The following is a 22917-nucleotide window of genomic DNA, read 5'->3' on the forward strand; positions in this document are numbered from 1 at the left end:
GTGTTTTTAATTATCTAGTAAAACATTTGTCTCAAGTTTCTACCTGTAAGTTTGGCTTGCTTATTTATTCAGCTTAAAACTGTGGCCCTTCAAAAATAACTCTTTGCAAAATTAAACTTTCAGACCTCACACCCTTATGTTGTTTAGGACCAGGGCTTATTAGCACACGAAGAAATGAGTTTCACTTTGACATTTTCACGAACACACTCAAAAACAAAAAACCATAAGTGCCACGTGCGGGAGCACACACACCTTTAGTCCCAGCACTTGGGAGGCAGAGGCAGGCGGATCTCTGAGTTCCAGGCCAGCCTGGTCTACAGAGCGAGTTTTGGGACAGCCAGGGCTACACAGAAAAACCTTGTCTCTAAAACGGAAAAACAATCTTATGTTAAAGGAACTGAATTTATGAGATGCGAGATTGGAACTCTTTGGTACTGAGTAGAAAAGATTGCCCATCCTAGGGAGAAGAGAGACAAAATGCACTACTGAGATTTTTGGTGGTCGACATCATGGGGTTCCCACAGTCCTCTTGGTCTCTGTCAAGCTCCTTGCCCCAAACCAGGCACCTCTGGGTAGCCTGCTAGTGTTGACTGCACTCCAACTGCTTCCGGATCGCCGGTAGCTGTCACTTCCGGAGCAGCATGGCGGCCACGGAGGACGACAGGCTTTCGGGGAGCGGGGAAGGAGAGCGGCTGGATTTCCTGCGGGACCGGCACGTGAGGTTCTTCCAGCGCTGCCTGCAGGTCTTGCCGGAACGGTATTCTTCGCTGGAGACCAGCAGGTAACTGGAGGCTGCCGCGGCGGGGCTGGTGATGGCGGCCCTCGGGATGCGCGCCGCGGAGCCGCTGGACTGCGGGGACCCGCGGGGCTGCGCTTTCGCAGGGCCAGGCGACAGCCCGGATCCTGACCGTGCCGCGTCCGCTCGAGGCCCCGGGCTCCCCGCCACTCTGCACTTACTCTGCTCCGGCCTCGCTCCGGGCGTCGCCGCCGGCTGCGGGCACCTACTCCTTGCTCTTTGGGAGGGGTGTGGATCTCCTAGCTCAAGACTTTTGGAATCTCCTGGTTCCGCCTCTTTTCACTTCCCAACCATTTTCCGTGAGCTTCCCCCCACCCCACCCCTCCCGCTTCCTTAACATCCTGTGAGTCACTGTTCTTTCTTTACGTGTACAAAAGCAAAATACAGAGCGTTTGTCCACCATCGCGCCTGGACTGCCCTGCCCCCTAATTAGCTCTAATTGAAAGGCAGGGACACCCTCTACTAAGATGGGATTAGAAGTTTACTTAGGAAGAATTGTAAGTCTAATGGCAGCATTAAAAGGGTCGGTAAGACTGGAATTGGCAAATGTTTGACAAATGGCAGAGGTCAAAGGAACTGTTGTAGGAGTAGAACCGAGAAAACACTGCTGTGTCTTGGAGCGACGCTTCAGAGCTACCTAGGGTCGGATGATAAGAAACATTGGGTTTTGTTTTATTTTAGACCAGATCTCACAAGGTAGACCGGGGTGTTCTGCGAACTGCCTGCCTCTGCCTCCCAAGTACTGGCATTCAGGACCTGAGCCACCACGCCCAGTAACACATTGGTTTTGCTCTGGGGTCCCCTACATTTTCTGAACTAGGAGCTTCCACTGTATTTTGAACACTTCGTGACTGGTTCCATTTGAGGATTTTTATAGATGACTTCTACAAATGTGATCAAGAAAGTCCTTACTGTAGTAGGTGTAGAAATACAGCCGAGCAAGGCAGGCTAGCACTCTTGAGTAGAGTTCTGTGCTGCCTATTAATACAGAATTTCCGAAGGAAATAGCAAGCCCATGCCCTGTAATCCAGATTTCTGTAGAGAGGCCTTTCTTGACTGTCACCTGACATCTTGCACTTACCAGTTTGTTTAATAACTTCTTGTCACATAGAATTCTGTCTTGCGTATAACTCTGGGGCTGCTATTTTAATCTGAATTAATTAGATATGATTTAATATTCAGTTCTCTTACAATAACCAACACACTTCAAGTTCTTCCCGAGTTTTAGCCACTGGCTGTTGTTTCTCAACCTTTCCATCACCTCACTAGGGCTTACAGGATGGCGCTGCACTAGGACCTCTGGTGGCAGCTGCCATAGAAAAAGCATAAATACATGTTTGTCAAACAATGAGCTGGGCCCTAAAGAATGAACACAATTTTTTAAAAAGTATTGAAAACTTTAAAATTTTTTCTGTATGTGGGTATTTTGCTGCATTGTGCCTGGGGCCTCTGGGTGCCAGAAGAGGCCCTGGAACCGGAGATGGTTGTGAAACCATCACATGGGTGCTGAGACTTCAACCCCAGGCCTCTTGAAGAGCAGCCAGTGAGCCTTCACAGTGGCAGCAAGATGAACAGATTCTTTAAAAAGAAAACTGTAAAATATTGTTTATTCTTTTTCCTTTATCCTCAGTTACTGATTGGCCACAGGAGTTGTTACACATCATGTACCACATGCCTACACATCATGTACTACATGCATACACATCCCTACTCTTTCCAGGGATAGGAATGTGGCTCCGTGGTAGAACAACTTCCTAGCATGCTGCCGGCCATGGATTAATCCCAACATTTAAAAATGTCCAAAACTTGTACCATTGGTAACAGTGAAGAGATGATGTTTAACCTAGCTATTAGTAAAGATTTATGATTGCATTTTCAAAGTCCCTTTGTGTATGATTTGTAAAGCTAGAGTAGTGCATGTTGGCGCTACACAATATACTCATACTCATAACCTAACCATAAAAATTGTCTGAACTCATAATTCCTTAGATAACTGTACTCCGCACCAACTGTTATATATTAGTGCATATGTGCCATCTCAGTGCATGGGCTGAGGGCTGCCGTCTTCACCGGCTAGTGTGTTGCCCTTGTACAGAACTTTTGGATAATTATTTATGTATATGTGTGTGTCTAGGTAAATATATATATATGCAAGTGCCTGTGAAGGCCAGAAGAGGGAATTCGAGCCTTTGGAGCTGGAGTTTCAGGTGGTTGAGAGCTCCCCAGTGTGGGTGCTGGGAACCGAACTCAGGTCATATGCAAAAGCAGCAAGTGTGCTTAGCTGCTGAGCCATCTCTCCAGCCCCTGCTATAGAATTTAAAAAAAAATATTTTTATAGCTCATTAATAATATCATTTAAAAGATAACAGTGTATTGGAGTTACAGTGTTTTGTGCGTTTTTTTCTCTTGATTCAATCTGTATTTCACTTTGGTTTTGAGTTTGCTTTTTGTGGTTCATTATTGATTTTAAGTTGCTTGTGTTCTTCTTACTGAGAGATACAAAGCAGCCTAGTTTCCTTGTTTGTTTATAGAAGCAGGGTCTCACGGTGTTGTCCATGACCTGCCTCAAGCTTGCTTGGCTCTTGCTTCTTGCTCTTGAGTACTGGGATTATAGGTGTGAGCAACCACACTGGCCAAAACACCCAGCTCTTGGGCTAATGTTCATATATTTAGGCACCCAGGGATATTTTCTGATCTGCCATTTCTGTAAATTACACTTTTTCTGTTTATTGTGCTGTCAAAGTTCCTGGAATGAGCTGCATCCTCACTGAAACTCTTCCAAGGCTGGCTAACTGCTTAGAAGGACGGTGCTTGTGGAGAGGTTGGAATGTTGCAGGTCTCGTTCAAACTGCAGTTTATCGTGGCCTATCTTCAGCCCCCTTACTAGTCATTCCATGGCCACCCCTGTGTCTGGCTTAACATCCTTGTCACTAAAAACATTTGAAACGTATTAACAGACTTCCACCAACCAAAAGCCTAGTAGTGTCGAAAAATAAGTAAGGGGTCTAGTGCAGAGAATTCCTCCTTTAACATCTACCTAATATTTCCACCAAATATTTGAAAAGTGATTTAATTTATGACCTTCTTTGTTCTGTTACTAAAAACTTGGTCAAACTCTAACTACATTGGAATGCAGAATTTGAGGTGACCTAAATCTATGGTCCTGCGCCATGGTCCCTTATATTTGGCTCCAGAATAGCTTATCTCTTATTCCCTTTAAGGTAACCATTGTAGTTTTTATGTTCAGAGAATAAATAATTTTTATGTTTCAAATGGCACTGGCCTCACGAAAATAAGTATATTTTTTACTGTTTCACCAATGAGTTGCATTTTTTATTAACAACAAAATTTCAGAGATCATTTTTGGCAGTGATAGAGATAGAGAATTTGGCTCTACTGGTTTGAGACAGGTGAGTGGTGTGTCCTGAGGGTGTAGTAGTAACGGTCTGACAATAATTTGGAAATACTGCTCTGTGTGAACTGTCCAGGTTCCCAGGCTAAGAAACCCTTGCTTTGCTCCTTTCTTGAATAACCACTTCCAACTGGAACCTTCAAGTGTCTTCAGCCATGAAGCTGTCTTTGTGCAGATCTTAGGGAGGGCTGCGTATAAGTCAGGTTGCATTCTTCTAAAATGTTAAGCAAGCAGCTTTAGGAAGAGCTAGGTGCCCCTGGAGAGATAGCCCACAGTTAAAAGTGTGTACTGTTCTTGCAAGGCCCCAAGTTCAGTTCCCAGCACCCACAGTGGTTCCCTTACAAACTGTCTGCTGCCCCACCTTCACAGAATCTGACAGCTGCAGCCTCCCTCCCCAGGCGCCTGTACTCCTGTGCACAACCCACCCCCCCCAACTGTTTGCCACTCGAGTTGGTGGTGGGACCTGAGAGAACGAAGCCCATGATCTAGGCAGACTAAAGTCACATGCAGTAACCAGCTTTACTAGGAACACCAAACAATTTCTACTCAGAGGGTTCAGAGCAGTCACATAAGTAAAGTGTCCAAATCACGTGGGCAAGCTGCACGTGACAGTGATGGGCAAGTTGCAAGCGGCAGAAACATGCTTTTTCTCGTAGGGGCATATGAAGACGCAACAGCAGCCAGTTGTAATGAGTAAACTGACCACTACTCCGGGAAGGGCGCGGCAACAGAATCCAAGAACAGTTCCATGTTTTTGAAGAAACTGAGGTCACAACTCTTGTCTTCTTTTCTTGGAGGTTTCTCCTAGCACTCAGAATACTCCTCACACAACTCCATTCTGACATCCCTAATTAAAAAAATAATAATAATAATTCTACCAGTGTGTCAGACAGACATGAACACACAATAAATGCATAACACTGCTTTTAGCCTTCAGGTTGCTCATAAGCAAGCTTCGGTGGATTCTTGTATCCTACAGGGCAGTAGCGCTATGATTCCAAAAGTCCCCTTAAAAAGTAAAGCAAGGTTTTGGCTGGTACTGCACAACTACTAAGAGTACATCGTGAGGTTTTATTTGTTACGTTTTCTATCTGACAAGGTGGGTGGCTGACGTTTAAGTTACTCTCAAAGTAGAATGAAGGGTTTTTGATTGTTGTTGTTGTTTTTTCCTTTGGTGTTTTGCCTTATTTTGTTTTGGGTTTAAGCCAGAAATAGTTCATTGGTGTGATAGTTAAGGTGATGTTTTCCTTTGGTTTTCTTGTAGGTTAACGATTGCGTTTTTTGCGCTCTCCGGCCTGGATATGCTGGACTCCTTGGATGTGGTGAACAAAGATGATATAATAGAGTGGATTTATTCCTTGCAGGTCCTTCCCACAGAAGACAGTGAGTGAGTTTTTAGCATTTTATTTTTAGTATGATTCGCTGTTCTTGGCGTGGTGTGCATGGGGCTGGCAAATCATAGTACTCGTTTTCTTAGCATACTTTACATATCCTGTTTTTTCTTGTAGCTCAACGCCCCTTTTCTATTCAGATACAACACGTAACTAGCATTGACACTAATCTGTGTGGAGAAAACACCTTAGAGCCATGGGAATGAAATTGAGATTCACAGATGTAGCAGCACACTGTGTTGGATATGCCTACATTAATGACTCATTCATTAATTATTTGTATTTGATGTTTACATATGACCAGTCTTTTAGCATTTTGTTTTCTGTTTGTTTTTGTTTTTTTGGGCTGTTTTTGTTGTTGTTGTTGTTGTTGTTGTTGTTCTCGGCCATTGCTTTTTCCTATTCAGAAAATTTCTCTTGGTCAATTACTGTATTTCTTAAAGCTTAAACTCTCCAAAATTCATAACTTCATGATATACATATTTTGAGAGAAAGAAGTACACAGTATATCTTTGGTTTATACAAAATATATATGTAGTTCAGATTACCTGAAGTCATGATGTGTGCTTAGACTTGTTCTCTGTAACTCATAAAAGGCAGTGGGAGGCGCTTCTGGAGTTGTCATCCTGTGCATTTCACAGGAGTTTGCGAGTTGTTTAGTGTTGACAGGTGTGTTCCCTTTTGTTTATTATACTCGGCAACAGCTTTAAAGTGTCTATGGAGTTAGAATTGTGATTTTTGCAAGTCTGTTATATTGTTAGTTACATGAACTTCTTGGTGTTCTTTTCCCCCAACCTATTTGCTGCCCCCCCCCCATCAGTCATTTCAGCTTTAAATAGCTTTTTTTTCTGTTGTGTTTGCAAACTCCTGGAGGGTATTTTTCTTCCCTCTCTGTATCGTTAAACTGACAGTCCCTTGAGTTCCCCCTTTTCTCTTCTATGTTTTCATGGTTAGTCTAGAATACGTTCTGCTTCTCCACATATTTTCTCTGATAATTAGCTTGTAGACCACATAGATTTTGCCTCTGCAATTCATTGGTGCATATTTATGATTTTTGTTACATCATATAAAGTTTATGGAGTTTAATAACTAAATGTTAAATGGAATCTGGAGATGATTAAGGAATCATTTGTTAGATTTGACTAAATACATATTTAAGTTTTTTGGAATGAATGCTAACAAAGTTAGATACATGATGGATTTGAATAAAACTGTGGTTGCCTAATTAAAATATTCTAATAAAACAATGATGGCACATTATTTTTTACCTAACTCATCAATTTAGCAAAATTTTAGAAGTTAGCAAGACTATGGGGAGAGAATATTTAATAATCTGTTGGTGGAACGAAAAATATTCAAACTATCAAGTTTGTATTGTAATTTTTGCAGTGTGGTTTTTCTTTTTTTGATCTAATCTGAAAATTTCTCATGTATACGGTACTATATCTGATGGAAGCCACACAGCTATGTTCACTTAGAACCTCACATTGGATTGGATGAATCAGGGCTTTGCATATGTAATTAGGGCGGAGCTTGAGTTGAGACTGGTGTTCTTTTAAGAGGACAGCAGCGATGGACTGCCATGTGCTGTCAGCAGCTGAGGAGGGGCAAGGATAGCTCACAGCAACTGCAAGTAAGAAGGCATGGCAAGTTTGGGTGGATGAGATCACTCAGCAGGTGAAAGAATCTTGCTACCAAACCCAGTGACCTGGATTTGATCTTCAGGACTCACAAGATAGAAGGAAAGAGCCAACTGTAGCAAGCTGTCCTCCGACCCTCACCCACGTGCTGTGGCGTGCACATGACCATACACATATATACACACAGAAATGAGAATCACAATTGTGGTAGTTTGCTACTAACTTCAGAAAATGAACTAGAAATGTTTTGTTATAGTAACCAATTAGAAACAAAATGGGTATTCTTCAAACTAAAGTAGTTCAAATGCTATGTAGTAGTAAAATGATAGAGGGAGGCTTGACTAAAGCCTGTCGTGGATGGTTAAATGATACATTGAGAACATACAGGGCCAGCGACTTGAGGTAGGAGGATGGCTAGAGGACCGGAGTTCTAGACCAGCTTCGGACATTACTGAGACCCTTCTCTCTCTCCCTGCTTCCTTCCCTCCCTCCTTCCCTCCCCTCTCCCCTCCCTCTCTCCCCCTCTCGCCCTCTCCCTCCCTCTCTCTTTCCCTGCCCCTGCCCCAGGTTGGGGAGGATAGGAGCAAAACTGTCTCCTGATAGTAACAGGCCTGCTGCATTCACACACCCACAGCAGCGTGGTCACCTGAACAAGACCTGCACAGGATCAAGCCAGTCAATGGTCCAGCACGGAGGGAGGGGGCGGGGTCACAGGCTCTCATCCCCGAGGAGCTGGGAACAGTTAGTGACTTCTAGAAGGGGGAGCAGGACAGTGTTCTTTGTACAGTTTTCTTTTGTAGATAGTCCCACACTTAAGAGCAGCACAATTGGAGTTATTTTTTTTTTTAAAGGATCCAGAGTTGGGGGAGGGGGGCTAGAGAGGAGTGGCAGTGGATCTGGGAGGGGTCGGGGAGAAGAGTGAGTCATGAATACGATCAAAATACATTGTAAATTGATCAAAGCTTGAATCCTTCAAAAAAGAACTGTGACTCCTTGCACGGCTGTTTAAAGGATGGAGTTGGACTGAAGTGGCAGCTCTCGGGTTGCAGTGCTGCCTCACTGCTCAAGTGCCACGTGTCACATTTGAGATATTGTAACTAGTCAGCCACTCAACTCTGGGATTGTAAATACTCTCCTGGCATCTTCTTAGTAAATGTTTACTCTGATAAGAAGGACCTTTGGAGCTTTGGGCTCTTCTTATCACAGGAAGTGTTTAGGAATCAGATCAGGTTGGGAATTGTGTACTCTCTTCCCTGAGCACTAGTGAGAGGTTATCCTAAAGATAAAATAGTGAGGTCCAGAGGCTTCATAAGTTAGTAACAGGCTGTAGGGATGGAGAGGAAACACTAGGGTGGAGTGTATGGTCTCTAATGATTGAGTGCAGTAAACCGCTGTTACTCTCAGGCTGTCGTGAATTGGCATTTTCCTTATAACAGACCGTGTCAGATAATGTGGGCCATCAGTAAGAAGGCTGACTAGTGAGAGGAGAAATACTTAACTGGTTTGTTTGTTTCCTCCCTCCCTCCCTTCCTTCCTTCCTCCCTTTCTCTCTTTCATTTTTTTTTTTTTTTTGAGACAGGGTTTCTCTGTATAGCCTTGGCTGTCCTGGCATCACTCTGTAGACCAGGCTGTCCTCAAACTCACAGTGATCTGCCTGCCTCTGCCTCCTGAGTGTTAGGATTACAGCTGTGCGCCACTTCACCTGGCTATGGTTTCTTTCTTTCTAAGTAGATACTTTCAAATTGTTCCTCTCTGCCCTGTCTGTCTTTGTCTCTTTTTTGAGACAAGCCCTCACTGTAACTCAGGCTACTAAAAGTTACCATTTAGCCTGAGCTACTCTTAAACTTGTGGTCTCTCTGATTCAACTTTCTGGAATTTTCAGCCTACCACCACACCTAGCTGGCTACTTGAAAAAAGAAAGAAAGAAAAAAAACTATAGAGAGTGTGGTTTTGTGTAGGTTAGGTGAGGCACAGTATATGTTTAGGAAATGGCAGCATCAGTTTGAAAAGCATGGCGACCCAGCCATCCCTAGTCTTGTGTTTGTATGACTCCACCGGTCTTTGATGGCTCAGATCAGTCTCTTAAGAAAGTACTTCAGGAAGAATTTTGGCCAGAGAAGAAATGAGCAGAAAGACATAGAGGATGCAAACAGGCCCTTCTCACAGAACTGGAAGCACTAGAACTTTTCAAATGTCTCTACCAGAGTCGCCCAACATGGAAGAGAGACTAGTTGTTCAGCCCTTACCATCTCAAAGAAAGTAGCACTGCTAAGCATCTTAATTTGTGCTTGAAAGTCCATGCTGTCATTTTTCTCAAGCGCATCCCTAAATTAAAAAAGAAAAGAAAAAGAAAGTCCTCCAGTGCCGGGTGTGGTGGCAACACTTTAATCCCAGCACTTGGGAAGCAGAGACAGGCGGATCACTTTGAGTTTGAGGCCAGCCTGGTCTACAGAGTGAGTTCAGGACAGCCAGGGCTACACAGAGAAACCCTGCCTCTCGGGGTGGGGGGTGTGGGGTTGTGGGGGGTGGGGGGTGGTCCTTCATCTGCCATCTCTTTACCTGGTCTCAGTCTTCTTCTAAAACTAATCTGTGCAATTTAGAAAGCAGACATAAAAACAGCTGTGGTTTGGTTTTGTTTCACATGTGCGTTTGTTTGTTTTGTGGAGCTAGGCTTGAACCGAGACCCAGAGCATGCTAGGCAAGTGAGTGCCCTCCATGGCCTACACCCCAGCCTAGCTATCCAGCTTTCAGTCCTTTTGGGTCTTCCTTGATATCTTTAAACAAGGAATTGGGCACATCCTCCTCATAAGAAAGCCTTATGTTTCTTGAGTCCTGTGAAGAATTAGTTTTATATTCATAAAAACATACATTTTAAAACAAAATTACCACATTTCTCACTGGAATTCTATCTGCTTAGTGCAGAAATCTAACTTTTAAGGTGGAACTCAAACCCTGACTGACTCAAGCTTTCAATGGTATTAGCAGCCTGAGCTCACAATGATGCAGACACTGTGACCTAAGCATTGCCTTTTGCTACGTGTACCTAACTATAATTTGGAATGTATTTACCTTTCCTAATACAGTCATCCCTTAAAAGAGGGGAAATACACAGCTTCTTATGGAAAGCACTTCCTTTGTTGAGGTCAGCCTTTTTTTTGTTGTTTTGTTTGTTCTATGTATCTCAGGTTTAACACAAACTCTCATTCCCCTGCCTCAGCCTCCCAAGAGCTGGAATTACATCTGTGTGTCACCACCTCTAGCTAAAGTGGTTAAAATTCTCATTAACCTTTTATTGTGTATAAGCTTGTGGTGTGTGGTGTGTGTGTGTGTGTGTGTGTGTGTGTGTGTGTGTGTGTGTGTGTGTGTGTGTACGGAGGTTAGAGGACAACTCATGGAATGGATTCTTTCCTTCTACCTTTCTGTGGGGTCTGGGGATTGAACTCAGGTCATGAGCCTTGCCTGGCAGCCTCCTTTACCCAGTGAGACATCTTAACCTGCCCAACATTATTTTTTTAAGACTATAAGTCCTCTTACTACCTCAGTATTTTTTTAAGACTACCTCAATGCACTATCTTATATTGTTTGTCACATAATTGCTTTATTTTGAACTTAATAGCAAAGCCATAACTTTTAAAGTGTGATACTATCCAGTCATCAGGCAAAAGTCAGTATTAGTGTTTATCTTTCAATCATACATTTTAAACATGCTCTTTGATAATATAGGCTCAAAATTTGTCATAAACATGCATACACATGTTATGTAAACAAATTATTATACTCACTGCATCCCCAGCACTCAGCTCTTATTTTTATTAACTTCTATTCTTTTGCTCTATTGTTACCTATTTATTTCCGCTTGTCTGCCTTTGAAGGGAGTGCCACAAAAGTAGAAGGTCCATTAACTGAGATGTTTTAACTTAAAATACGATTATCTAGGCATCATATTCATGGTTGTCATGTGCTGTTGAGATAGGGCCCAAGATGTCGCTACAGCTTGTCAAGTTCTATGTACAACTGATTCCAGGAGGCAGGAACTTTCCATTTGTTTTGCTGATGCAAAGTATGAACACTAGATGGTGCTCTAGAATAAAACTTCAGTTTCACCTAGAATAGACAACTTGCTGTGATAAATTTGGAGCAAGTTGCAATTAAACTTGAATATGACGAAATGATAAGTTTCTAGAATTATAAAGAAAATCCCAGTAGCAAACAAACTTGACAGGAACTAGAAAAGATTGCCTAATGAACTTAAAATGGTAAATATGTTCTTTTAATGAACATCATTTTCAAAACATTGATGCTTCAGTGTATGGCTTATAAGCCAGTTTGATAGGCGAATCACCTTTCTTGGGCCCTGTTAATGTTAGTTAACATGCCATGAGAGATAAGATCTTTCTTTGATGCTGGTGTTTACACTGAAACTATTTTTTTTCAATCCAGCTTCATTCATAGACTACAATAGAGAAGAAATACTACTTTGTCTTCTTTATACTGTGACTGTCTCTGAAGACTGTAAATAGATTTTCATGATGACATTGTATGGAAAAGAAGAAAGGACACTTTTTAATTTGATGAATTTTTTCTTTAAAAATCCCCAAAGTCGGTAGGGACTCTTGGTTTCTATTTGATAAACGTTTGATAATATTTAATTCACCAATTTTAAATACTGTTTATTAAGCCATGGTCCCTGCTAAACTGCAACTTGAACATATCCTTTATCACTTATAAAAAAAATCCTGCAACATTCTACTTGCAGGATGTTACTGTTCTAGTTAGGAAGTGGAAGAAACTTCAGCTGGGCATGTTGGATGTTGGTGTGTGCCTGTGATCTTATCTCTTGGGAGGCAGAGACAGGAGAATCTCGAGCTCAAGGCCTTGGCTACATAACAGTTTGAAGGCCAACCTGAGCTACAGGAGACTCTGAGAGAGATGGATAGATGGATACAGAGGATAGGTGGATGGGTGGATGGATGAGGAATGAATGATAGGGAGTACATAGGTGGATGGGTGATAGATAAATAGATGGATAGATAGTGAATGGATGATGGATAGATAGATAGATAGATAGATAGATAGATAGATAGAAGAAACTAACTCAGACAGGCTGTTACATATAGAACACAAGTACTAGGAGGAAAGGTCACACATACGTTTGAAGAGTTTGGCTCCCTGTGTCTGCTAAGGGCTCCTAATGTTATAGTATTGTTGAGCATCAGTTTTTTGCTGTTTCTGAGACGAGTTATAACTTTAACCTAACTAACCTCAGAAGCAGACGTGTGTCCACTTCTCTGTAAGGAAGTGACATTTTACTCAAGCATGTCCTTTGAAGCCAGACTGTATGTAAAGCATGTTACTGAATTGTCCTAAGTTATCGAGGGACCCACGATCTTCCCAATGAGGGTTAGACCCACACACAAAATACACATAGAGCTTCTTTCAAGCAGAAGTAGAATTGAGATCAGATTTTTATATTGAAGTATTGCTGAGTTGGTAGCTTGGAAGGAGATCTTTAAAACAGGAAGGAAAAGAGGAAGCTGATATTCAATTCAGATCAGAGAGGAAATACACTTTCTGCCACTGCTTACCCACGTTGAAATGAGTAAAACAAAGTCACAATGAAGGATAAGTCACTGCTGGGTGCCGCGTGGAAATCTGCTGAACCTGTCTCGAAGCTGCTGCTTTATTCCTTTCCAGGCAGGTATTTGGTACTGCTGTGGGGCAGTAGATGACAGTGAAGGCTATACTAACCACCTGATGTTAAAATGCAGCATGTCCATAGGGGTCTCTCCCACACACACACTGCCAGTGTGTGTAGGTGTGTACGTGTGTACATACACTCAGTACAGTCACAGTCAGCCAGAAAATGCAATGAAAGAGCAGACGAGAAAGCCAGAGGGATGCCACTCTTGAAAGGAATCTGAGTGATGGCTGCTGTCTGGTAGGAGTCTCGTGTGTGGGAGACTACGAGCGAGGCTTCAGGAGCCGAGGAGAGCTCCCAGCTAAGAGCCTGCAGTGGAACTGTGACTTCAGCCCCGCAGTAACAGGAAGCTCAATCTGCCAACAGTGTGGCCAAGCTTGGAGCAGGCTGCTCTAGAGCTGCCAGTAGGCAAGGCAGTGCTGCAGCGGCTTTGATACCAGCTGCTGAGACTTGTGCTGGACTCTGATCGTCTGAGGCAGTAAGATGATAAGTATGTGCCTTCCGGTCCTACCTCTGTGGTGACTGCTTATTGACAGTGTCTCATAGAGGATGGAAGTCTCTGGCCTTCATCCCACACACTGCTATTTTCCTTACTCCCTCTAGACTGTTAAGGATATACCATTTGCCTAATTATAAACACCATACACATGTGCTATATATCTTTTGTTTTCTCTTGTTCAGATACAGATTTCCATACTGTTGTTTAGTTTCACTAATTACTTTCAAAATCAGCATAATGTACCCTTTGGTAGACAACGCATGATGTCTTCCTGTCACTTCTAAACTTTCACCATCGTGCTGCACCAGATACTTCTGCGCGTATGACCTTGTTCATGAAGACCCTGACGTTCATACACACACACACACACACACACACACACACACACACATACACACACACAAAAAGAGAGAGGGAGAGAGGGTATGGAGTAACCTATGGTTTAGTTACTCTTAACAAACCTTAAGTGGCTTACTGACTTTAGTCTTACCAAAAATAAGGCGCGTTCACTGAATTTACTGCCACCATTAGTACTCCCAATAGAAATGAGGGGTGGGATGTTTTCAGTTTACTAGTTTCTAATTTCTGCAAAGATGTGTGAGCTACTACTCAGGGTTTCAGGGATGCAGTGGCTAAGTACAGTCAGCACTTGGTTTGGAGAACAGAATGGGAAAGTTATGATTTGGTCTTCTACTTGTCATACAGGAAAGTTCATGGCATCAAAGCCCATTTTGAAGCCATCTTGAGTTTTCATTAGTTCTGGTATGCTCGTACATTCTTACCTTTTCATCTGTCATACTGATTTTCTAACAGCCATTAAACCCATGATGAGAGATGTGTTTTTAAGTTCTCAACTTCAGTCTCGTGTGTGTGTGTGTGTGTGTGTGTGTGTGTGTGTGTGTCTGTGTGTGTGTGTGTGTGAGAAAAGGGAAACATACAGATAGAACAAAAATGGAAATTGTGGACTTGAGTGTCTTACATACTTGAAAGCCAGGCACATGGGACAGAGGCTTAGACTGAGCTATGAATATGCGTGCTCTGGGGCGATGGAGCAGCTTACACCTTTAGCTTCCTCATGCATCAGGAAGCAGTGAGTCAAGCTGGAAGACACTGGCTGGGAAATGAGGTTCTAGAGCCTGTTGTGCGAGTTGTTACCGCCAACATGTCACTTAACCTCTGGCTTGTTTTCCAATGAGCCTTCAACACGACCTCGCAGAGGAAAGGAGGCAGGAGCCTTAGTATGTAAGAGGACTTGTGTGAAAGGCAGAGGACCTGAGTTCAACCCCAGCACCCACATAAAAGCCAGGCATGGCTGTGCGTGCCTGCACCCAACTGCTGCAGCGTGGCCTGGCTCGCAGCCTAGCTGAAACAGTAAGCTTCTGCCTCAGTGAGGCCCTGTGTGACTATGAGGCGGGGAACAGCAGAGGCAGACTCCTGGTGTCCTCTCTTGGTCTCTGGTACATGCACACACAGCCATGTACACCCTGCCTCACCCGAACGCACCATATGTATATGAAAAGAAAATGGAGCTTTGGTACTAAAATACTGGTACTGAATCATTGGTTTCACTGCCTTGGATTCTGTTCAGAGATGGTGTATTTTAAATAACTTTGTTTTCTAGGGTCGAATCTAAGTCGCTGCGGTTTCCGAGGTTCTTCATACCTGGGCATTCCATTCAATCCATCAAAGGTTAGTTCTCCCTAGGTTGGAAGGTGGGGAAAGCATGTCAGGAGATTTTAGTGACAGAGCAGATGAGGCGTTTAGGAAGAACTAGGCTGCTAGGTTTACTGTGTTGAGTGTCAGTGGTTTCCTGGAGGGACAGTAACTGCAGTGCTCAGCTTCTTCCCCTGAAGCTAGTGAGCCTCGCTGTGTGACAGGACTTCTGCTGGGCTCAGAGGGAGAGCTCCGCGAGGTGCTGGCGTCCGGCGCCTGCTTAGTGACTGTTACAGAGGAAGCCCAGCTTCCCCAGCATTTTGGACAGAAGCTTTGACCAAGCCCAGGCCACGGTATAAAGAAGCACTAACAACGCAAAGAAGCAGGCCCAGAACAAGTGCTGTGTGCTCGGCTTGTGCACAGAATTACCAAGCTTTCTTTATAATAGAAAGTGGAGAAAAGTTTGATCTTTCCTGCCCCCCCCCTTTTCTTTTCTCTCACCATTACGTGTGGGGAACACAGGGTCTCAAGCATACCAGGCTCTGCTGACTGAGCCATACCTCTGCCCCTTTTCATCTCTTTTTAAAAAAAAGCCTCACAAGCCAGATGCGAGAAAGCTCACACCTGTGACCGCCCTGCATGTGGGAGCCTGAGATAGGAGGCTCTATAATGAAACTTAGGCTGGCCTGGATTCTGTAATCAGTTTTATGCCAAGCTGGGCTACAAGTCAAACTGTGCCTCAGAAACAAAGAACAAATGAAAAAGAGGCCTTTTCCTTGATGGGTTAGGCTGCTTATAAGATGGGGTCACTACAGTTGCCACCAGCCAGTATGGGGTCATGCTGAGTGTTTCAAGAATCATGTACAGCTGCGGATTTGATGAGAAGCTTCCAGTTTTTCATGTTCTGATTCAAGATCTTGCAGTAAGTGGCAGCGATTGTAGTGATGACAAGGTTTGATGGAGACTGTTTAAGCTTTATTCCTCTCAAACTGTAGACAAGCTTATCTGAATCAGGGTCGGGTGACATCAGCAAGATGTCTCCAATTAAATGCCTTGGTAGCAGGGTATATGACAACAAAGGATTCATAAAATCTCTCTCTCAATCTCAATCTCTCTCTCTCTCTCTCTCTCTCTCTCTCTCTCTCTGTTTTCATACATGTGTTTTTCAACTTAATCCAACCCTGAGTAAAGGGAGGCTTTCTAGTTAGTCATCTGTCTTGATGTAGAGAATGCTGCCTGTTAGTAGCATAATAAGACCATGTGCAGATGTAGGATGTGCTTGTTGGTGTAAACAGCGATTTGCCTTGGCAAGAAAACCTCTACCTCCAAGGCATTTTATAGCATATTTTTAAAAAATTTATTTTTGAGACATAGTCTTGTAATATTGCCCAAGTTGACACTAAAAGTTTGCTTCACATCTCCCAAGCTGGCACTGTAGGTGTGTGTCACTGTACCTGAATGCCTGCACATTTTAGGAATACCAGGAGCTAAGATGTCCCTTAAGAATTGAATGTTTGCCCCTGGTTCACAGGCTCTCGTGATACCCAGTTTTGGCCCTCATTGTGCCTCCTGTCCCCTCTGAGGAGCCAGTTCTCACTGTGTGTGACCTTTATCCGAGTCTCTATGGTACCAGGAGCTAGAGTCTCAGATACAATCACTTAGGCCTACAAAAAGCTGCCATGGAGGATGGGAGCGCAGGGCTACAAGACAGACAAATGAAGAAATCTGAAGTACCAATATAAATAAAACAGTTTCGTCATTTTTTTTCCTTCAGAAACCACCAAACCACTTGTGTGCATTTAATATCATAATATATGTTTAGTTTTGACAGGGCATAGACATGCATAGATCCACCCAACTTACCCTCTTCATTTATTTTGCATTATAAACCCTATATTCCCTGTTAAATTATGTGATGCTTTCAATGTCCACGGATTTTCCTTTCTTGCTTCACCTTTATTTTCTTCTCCCTGTAGTGTCTTATCCCTGTCTGTACCTTGCCAAGCTCTTATTCTCCTGCAGGACAGAGTCCTATTTAAATCTCCTCCATGACCATTTGAATAATAGACTCTGGATTCTCTTATTGGAACCACTCAGCTATCTCTTCATCTTGTAAAGGTCAAGGTTCACATTTAATTCATGTTTGGTTCCCTACCATTCTTTTAAAATAACAGGTGTTTGGTTTAAATACTGAAAAATGAGACCTGTTGTAGGCATTCCAAGGAGCCCATTGCACATGAGAAATAGAATAGTCAAGAGAATTAGAGCTTGAGTTGTGAGCAGGGACTTAGAAGGTGTTAAGGTGAAGGTTGGCTTGGTGTTAGTGAGATATGCAAGGGAGGGTCAGTGGGTGGGTGCGGGGAGAAAGGGTATTGGGTAGCATGCAGACTTGCTCTCTGACGACACACAGAAGATCACAGTACAAGAAAATTGCAGGATTACGTTGCTAACTCTTTTTAATACACATACATTATTGCCTAGATCCCACATATGTGGTTGTAACAGGGTTTATTTCTGAGATTGTGTGACCTTGCTTAATATTATACAGTCCAATAATAATAAAAAAGTAACTATTACATTTACTTTTTATTTCTGAATGCTAATGTTTATTATATGTTGAAATGATTAAACTTCCTGGCAGTGAATGATAAGGTGGTGTGGTAATATTGTGGTGTTTGATGTAGATTTGTACCATATATAGTACATTTTCTTTCTTTCTTGGACATTGCTGGGAATTAAACTTATACAACCTCAACACACATTAGGCAAGGACTCTACACTCAGCTATATTTCCAGCCAAAATTTTACTTCTTTTTATAAATTTTTTGATATTGAATGGGTTTCTAACTTTATAAGTTTCAAAGATGTGGTTTATTCAAATGTCATATAACAACTTTCATAACATTGGAGGAGCATAGATTTTGAAAATTATATAGCTTGTAAGAAGACATATTGAGACATTTAAAAATTGAGGCATGTTTTACTCATTTGAATGTCTGTACAAATTGATATAAAGAACATTTACTAAAACTACTTGCTGAACCTTATTTGTGAAATAAAATTTAAAATTTCAACTAATTTAACAATATTAATTTTGAACTTAGAATCCGGGAACAGCTCATCCTTACGACAGTGGACACATAGCGATGACCTACACTGGTCTTTCCTGTTTAATTATCCTTGGAGATGACTTAAGCCGAGTTGATAAAGAAGCTTGCTTAGCAGGCTTGAGAGCCCTTCAGCTGGAAGATGGGAGGTATGAACAACGCACTGCTACTTTTATCTTTAAGTAAAAGCTGTTTGGAACTAAAAAACTGAATCTAATACGACAGTAAATCTTTAGAGCCCAGGAATAGAGTTAGTGCATAATTAGTGTGTTGAAGGCCGTAGGTTAGACCCCAGTCACAGTGGAAGAGAACCACATAATGTGTAGTTAAATGCTTAATGAAGAAAGTATCCCATTTGACATGAGTAAAAATGAAACTAACTTTCTAGTAGAACTCCTCTTCCCTTTAATATACCATCTGGATGAAACAAGTATTTTGAAATAAGCAATTTAGTTTGCGTGTTGGTTCCTTGAAGGTCCTGATGGGTGAGAGGAGTTCACGCCCACCGTTAAAACGTTCAGAGTGTGCTGGCTTGCTGTCCAGCCCATCGAGGCACCTGGTGAACTCTGGGGAAGCTAGTGCCCACTGATTCTTGGTGCTTCATGTTTTGGGCACAAAGATTCTTCTAAGTTAAGATTCTTTTAGGTTACAAGCAGTTCTAAGTGGTTAATGCGATGAAGTAGTAGCCGTGAGCTCTAAGGAAAAGGCCATGTGGCCAGTCTGCTGCTTTGTTACATCTTTGCCCTGTACGCTATGATCCTTAATGTTTTTGTCTGCATTTTCAGAACACTGCTCTTGATGAGGGAAAAAGTGGTGTGTTCATAATAAATGGACATTTGGGAATCCAGTGTTGTCCCAGACACAGAGTGCGTGCTCCTGGCCTGAGGTAGATGGTCTTAATGCAGCGTCACATCCTTGTTGTTTTCAGCTTTTGTGCTGTTCCTGAAGGCAGTGAGAATGACATGAGGTTTGTGTACTGTGCTTCCTGTATTTGCTATATGCTCAACAACTGGTCAGGCATGGACATGAAGAAAGCCATCAGCTACATTAGAAGAAGCATGGTGAGTTATGTTGATGAAACTGGACCAGTTTATGTTGTTATTGCTGGTGTTGAGGGCTGTAGTATATTGTATGCCTCATCTCTCTGTCAAGATTTGAAAATAACATTTTTGGGGGTAGATTTGTCTCAAAACACCATATAGAAATACTCTCAGATATTATTGATATCATGACCATGAAAACTTAGTGCTTACATGTGTTTTCTAATCCTTTTTTTTTTTTTTGGTGGGGGGTGGTTTCTCTGTATAACAGCCCTGGCTGTCCTGGACTCACTTGTAGACCAGGCTGGCCTCGAACTCACAGAGATCCACCTGCCTCTGCCCTCTGAGTGCAGGGATTAAAGGCATGCGCCACAATACCCAGCTCCAATCAAGTTTTAAAGACATTACAAATGTTTCTGTTGTACAACACAGTTTATTCTAGCAGAGGTGAGAAGAGCTTAGGTGCAGCCAGGGTCACCCTTTGCTCCTGCGTCTTCTGTGTACACTAGAGGCAGAAGAGCTGCCCTCTAGACTTACACTTCCCAGCTGTGAGGGCTCCCATGTCACAGATGAGTGTTCTTAAGCCTATTAGAGCCATGTGTTACCCCTAGCAGATCTGTTAGTGTCCTTCAGTGCAGTATCTGTGAGCTCCTGAAGGAGTGGAGTTGGTTCAACTAGGCACCAGATGTTTTGCTCTGTGTTTTGAGACAGGCTCTCACTGCGAACCCTGGCTGGCTTTCAGCTCCCAGAGATCCTCCTGCTTCTGCCTCGTGAGTGCTTTATGCATCAGATTGTATCAACTGTACAATACACAGTTTAAAAGCTTGTGGCTGCAGAAAGAAGAGACCTTGAAGAGGTTTAAGGGGAAAAGAGTCCTGAACTGATCTCATTTCTGTAATGTGGGCTGTGAGGAGGCTAAGGGAGAGGAGGAAGAAATGGGAGTGGAGGATGGAGAAGGAAGTGGGAAGGAAGAACATGTTAGGAGGTTGGTGGCAAATGTTAATTTGTCCTATTTCTGCTCACACGGATAAGGTGGTGTGTGCTAGTTTTCTCTGTAAAGCTGGTGTTTTTCTTTCTAGAGGTTACTAAGCATTTCATGGTAAAATAATGTGGAGAATTAGTAGCCCGTATCTTGTAACCTTTTGTTCATTCATGTTGTGCACACTGACGGTTTTCCAGCCCTCGTGTCTACCCTAGAGTAGTGTACGTGGAACTTCCATTAGGGGAAGCCTTCTCTTCGCCTTCCTTCCTTTACTTGTATGTGTGTCACCGTGGCCTAGTCATGGGACACAGTCTCTCAGTATCATTTTGTCCTGGTTAGCCTTAACTGTCCACTTCCTACAGCCTAGAGTCATCTGACAAAGGAGGCTCAAGTGAGGGTTGCACATATCAGATTGGCCTGTGGATGTGTCTGTGGGGCATCATCTTGACTGTTAACTGAAGTGATGTAGGAGGGCCCAGCCCATTGTGGGCAGCCCTACACCCTGGGCATGTGGTCCTGAGCTGCATAACAAAGCTAGAAGCGTGAGCCTCTGAGCCAGCAAACAGCATTTGTCCGTGGTTTCTGCTTCCTGTTCCTGCTTGAGCTCCTGCCCAGACTTCCTCAGTGATGAACTAAACAAGGAAATAAACCCTTTCCTCCCCTAAATTACTTCTGGTGAAAATATTGTTATCATGGTAAAACTAGACCGTGTTATATTTTGATGCTCAAGTTGTCCCAGGTTTGGTCAGGGAGAACCTTTTCAGGCCGGGTCAGTGCCTTTCGACCTGTGCCCTCCATTCTTTGAAGGCTTTCTGGTACAAGATACTGGAGTTTCAACTTTTCCCTTCAGCCTTGGGCCTGCACTCATGCGTTTCTTGAAGAAGCCTTGGTCCTTATTAAAGAAATGGTTTTGAAACAAGGATCTGGGCTGTAGTATGCTTATTGGCATCAAATGTTATTGCTTCTAGGCCCTTCCTCATCAGACAGAGCTCAGAAAGTTGTATATGTACATATACATAGACATACATGCAAACACAGCCTGAACTTCTGTGTGGTTTATTAGCCTGTATATTAAGAACCAGAAATCTATTAGATAAGCCCAAGTTTCAGGTTACTATGCAGGACTTATTCATTTTCCTTTGATAAGCTATTTATTTCAATTACAGTTAGACTTAATTATTTCTGTTTGAATCTTGTTCTAAGTATTTACTTCATTTAGACTTCTCCATCCACCCAAAAGCTGTTGACATGTTGCTATTTATTTGTTTGTTTGCTTATAGTATTATTTGCTTAATATATGTAACTTAACCCTTTCTGTATGTTAGAACTATTAAAAAAACAAAAACAAAACCTGAGAAGTGTGACTTCTTACTCCCCTTATCCAGCACCCTTTCTTGTCCCCAAACTTACCATCTTGTTTATATTCACTATAGGTAACATTCTCAGTATTTTCTCATTACCTTTCCTGTATTTCTGTTTGGTGAGAAGATCATATGCTTTTTATTTCTCCTTATTAAAACAATAATACCATAATCTGTATTAGATGTACCTATATATCAAGTGGGAGTTTATTAGAGTGGCTTACATAGGCTGGTCTGGCTTGTTTCCCAATGGAAAGGCCACGTATCTGGTGGTCATGAGGCTGGATATCTCAGCTAGTCAGCAGTCTACTTTGGAGTCCCAAAGAAGTGGGTTTTAATGCCAGTGGAGGAGTAAGCACCAGCAGGGTGAATTTGCCAGTAAGAGTGAGGGCAAGCGGGCAAAAAGCAGAAACTTCCTTATTCCAGATACTGTTAATGTGCACTGCCACCAGAAGGCGTAGCCCATATTTAAGGCTAGCCTATGACCCAGATTTAGGATGGGTCTCTCCACCTCATGTAATCCAATCAAGAAAAATCCCTCACAGGCGTGCTCAGCTGTGTGGGTTTTAGTTAATTACAGATTAGTCAGGGTGGCAACAGAGATTATTCATCCCACGTCCATCCCTTTTCAGCTTAACACAATCATATCTCTTTATAGAATGCTTTATTTCCAATGAAAACCAAACCCAGGTCATAATTATGCCTACTGTAGCTATCCCACATAAAACCGCAAACATATCGTATTTAACCAGGTCATAACATACTGCAAATACCTTTTCTGATAAATTGCTTTTTTCCATTGAATGATATATACCTTGGAAATCACAGTTTTCCTTGTTCTTTTTCTTAGATTTTTTTCTTACATTACTTAAACTATAACAGTCTCTTCTAAAATTCTTTGTTTACCACTATTCTGTGTAGAGAATATCTGTTTATTTTCACTTACAACAGCACCATTATTGATTACCTTCTGTATGTCTTTTGATATATTACAGATACATCTTCAGGTATATTTCTTGGTCAAAAGCTAAGTGCACATGCAGTTTTATTAGCTATATTTGTTATCTCCCAGCCCCTACCCCTGCAGAAGATAAAGCAGGTGGACCAGGCTGACTGCCCAGACCACTGCCCTTACAGTGTTTCAGTAACCCTGTTTCTTCCATGGGGAAAAAGGGAAAAACTTTAAAAAAAGGATAAGCCAACTTTAATCTGACGCTGATAGAAAAGTGCCCTCTTCTACATAGCCTCACCAATAGATGTTAGACTTCTTTAAAATCCCCATTCTTGTCCTCGTCTCTATCTGGTCGCTCGCAACTACCCGCCCCCATGTTGAAAACT

The 22917-nt window shown here is 42.5% G+C and overlaps 1 protein-coding gene across 2 annotated transcripts in view; it reads left to right on the forward strand.

Annotated features, from left to right (window-relative positions):
- Nucleotides 1-435: 435 nt before the first annotated feature.
- PGGT1B (protein geranylgeranyltransferase type I subunit beta) overlaps nt 436-22917 on the forward strand; it is a 40636-nt gene continuing 18154 nt past the window's right edge. Inside the window, exons 1-5 of one of the 2 annotated variants that reach the window (XM_084779963.1) lie at nt 436-781; nt 5473-5591; nt 15058-15125; nt 18194-18345; nt 19125-19257. In XM_084779963.1, coding sequence (XP_084636089.1) covers nt 642-781; nt 5473-5591; nt 15058-15125; nt 18194-18345; nt 19125-19257 — 612 coding nt within the window. In that variant the 5' untranslated portion in view covers nt 436-641. Of the gene's footprint in view, nt 782-5472; nt 5596-15057; nt 15126-18193; nt 18346-19124; nt 19258-22917 lie in introns of those variants that run through there. The other variant, XM_084779964.1, reaches the window with a different exon arrangement.

Source organism: Acomys minous (genome assembly GCF_964271855.1).
Source record: "Acomys minous genome assembly, chromosome: 4".
Taxonomy (NCBI): Eukaryota; Metazoa; Chordata; class Mammalia; order Rodentia; family Muridae; genus Acomys; species Acomys minous.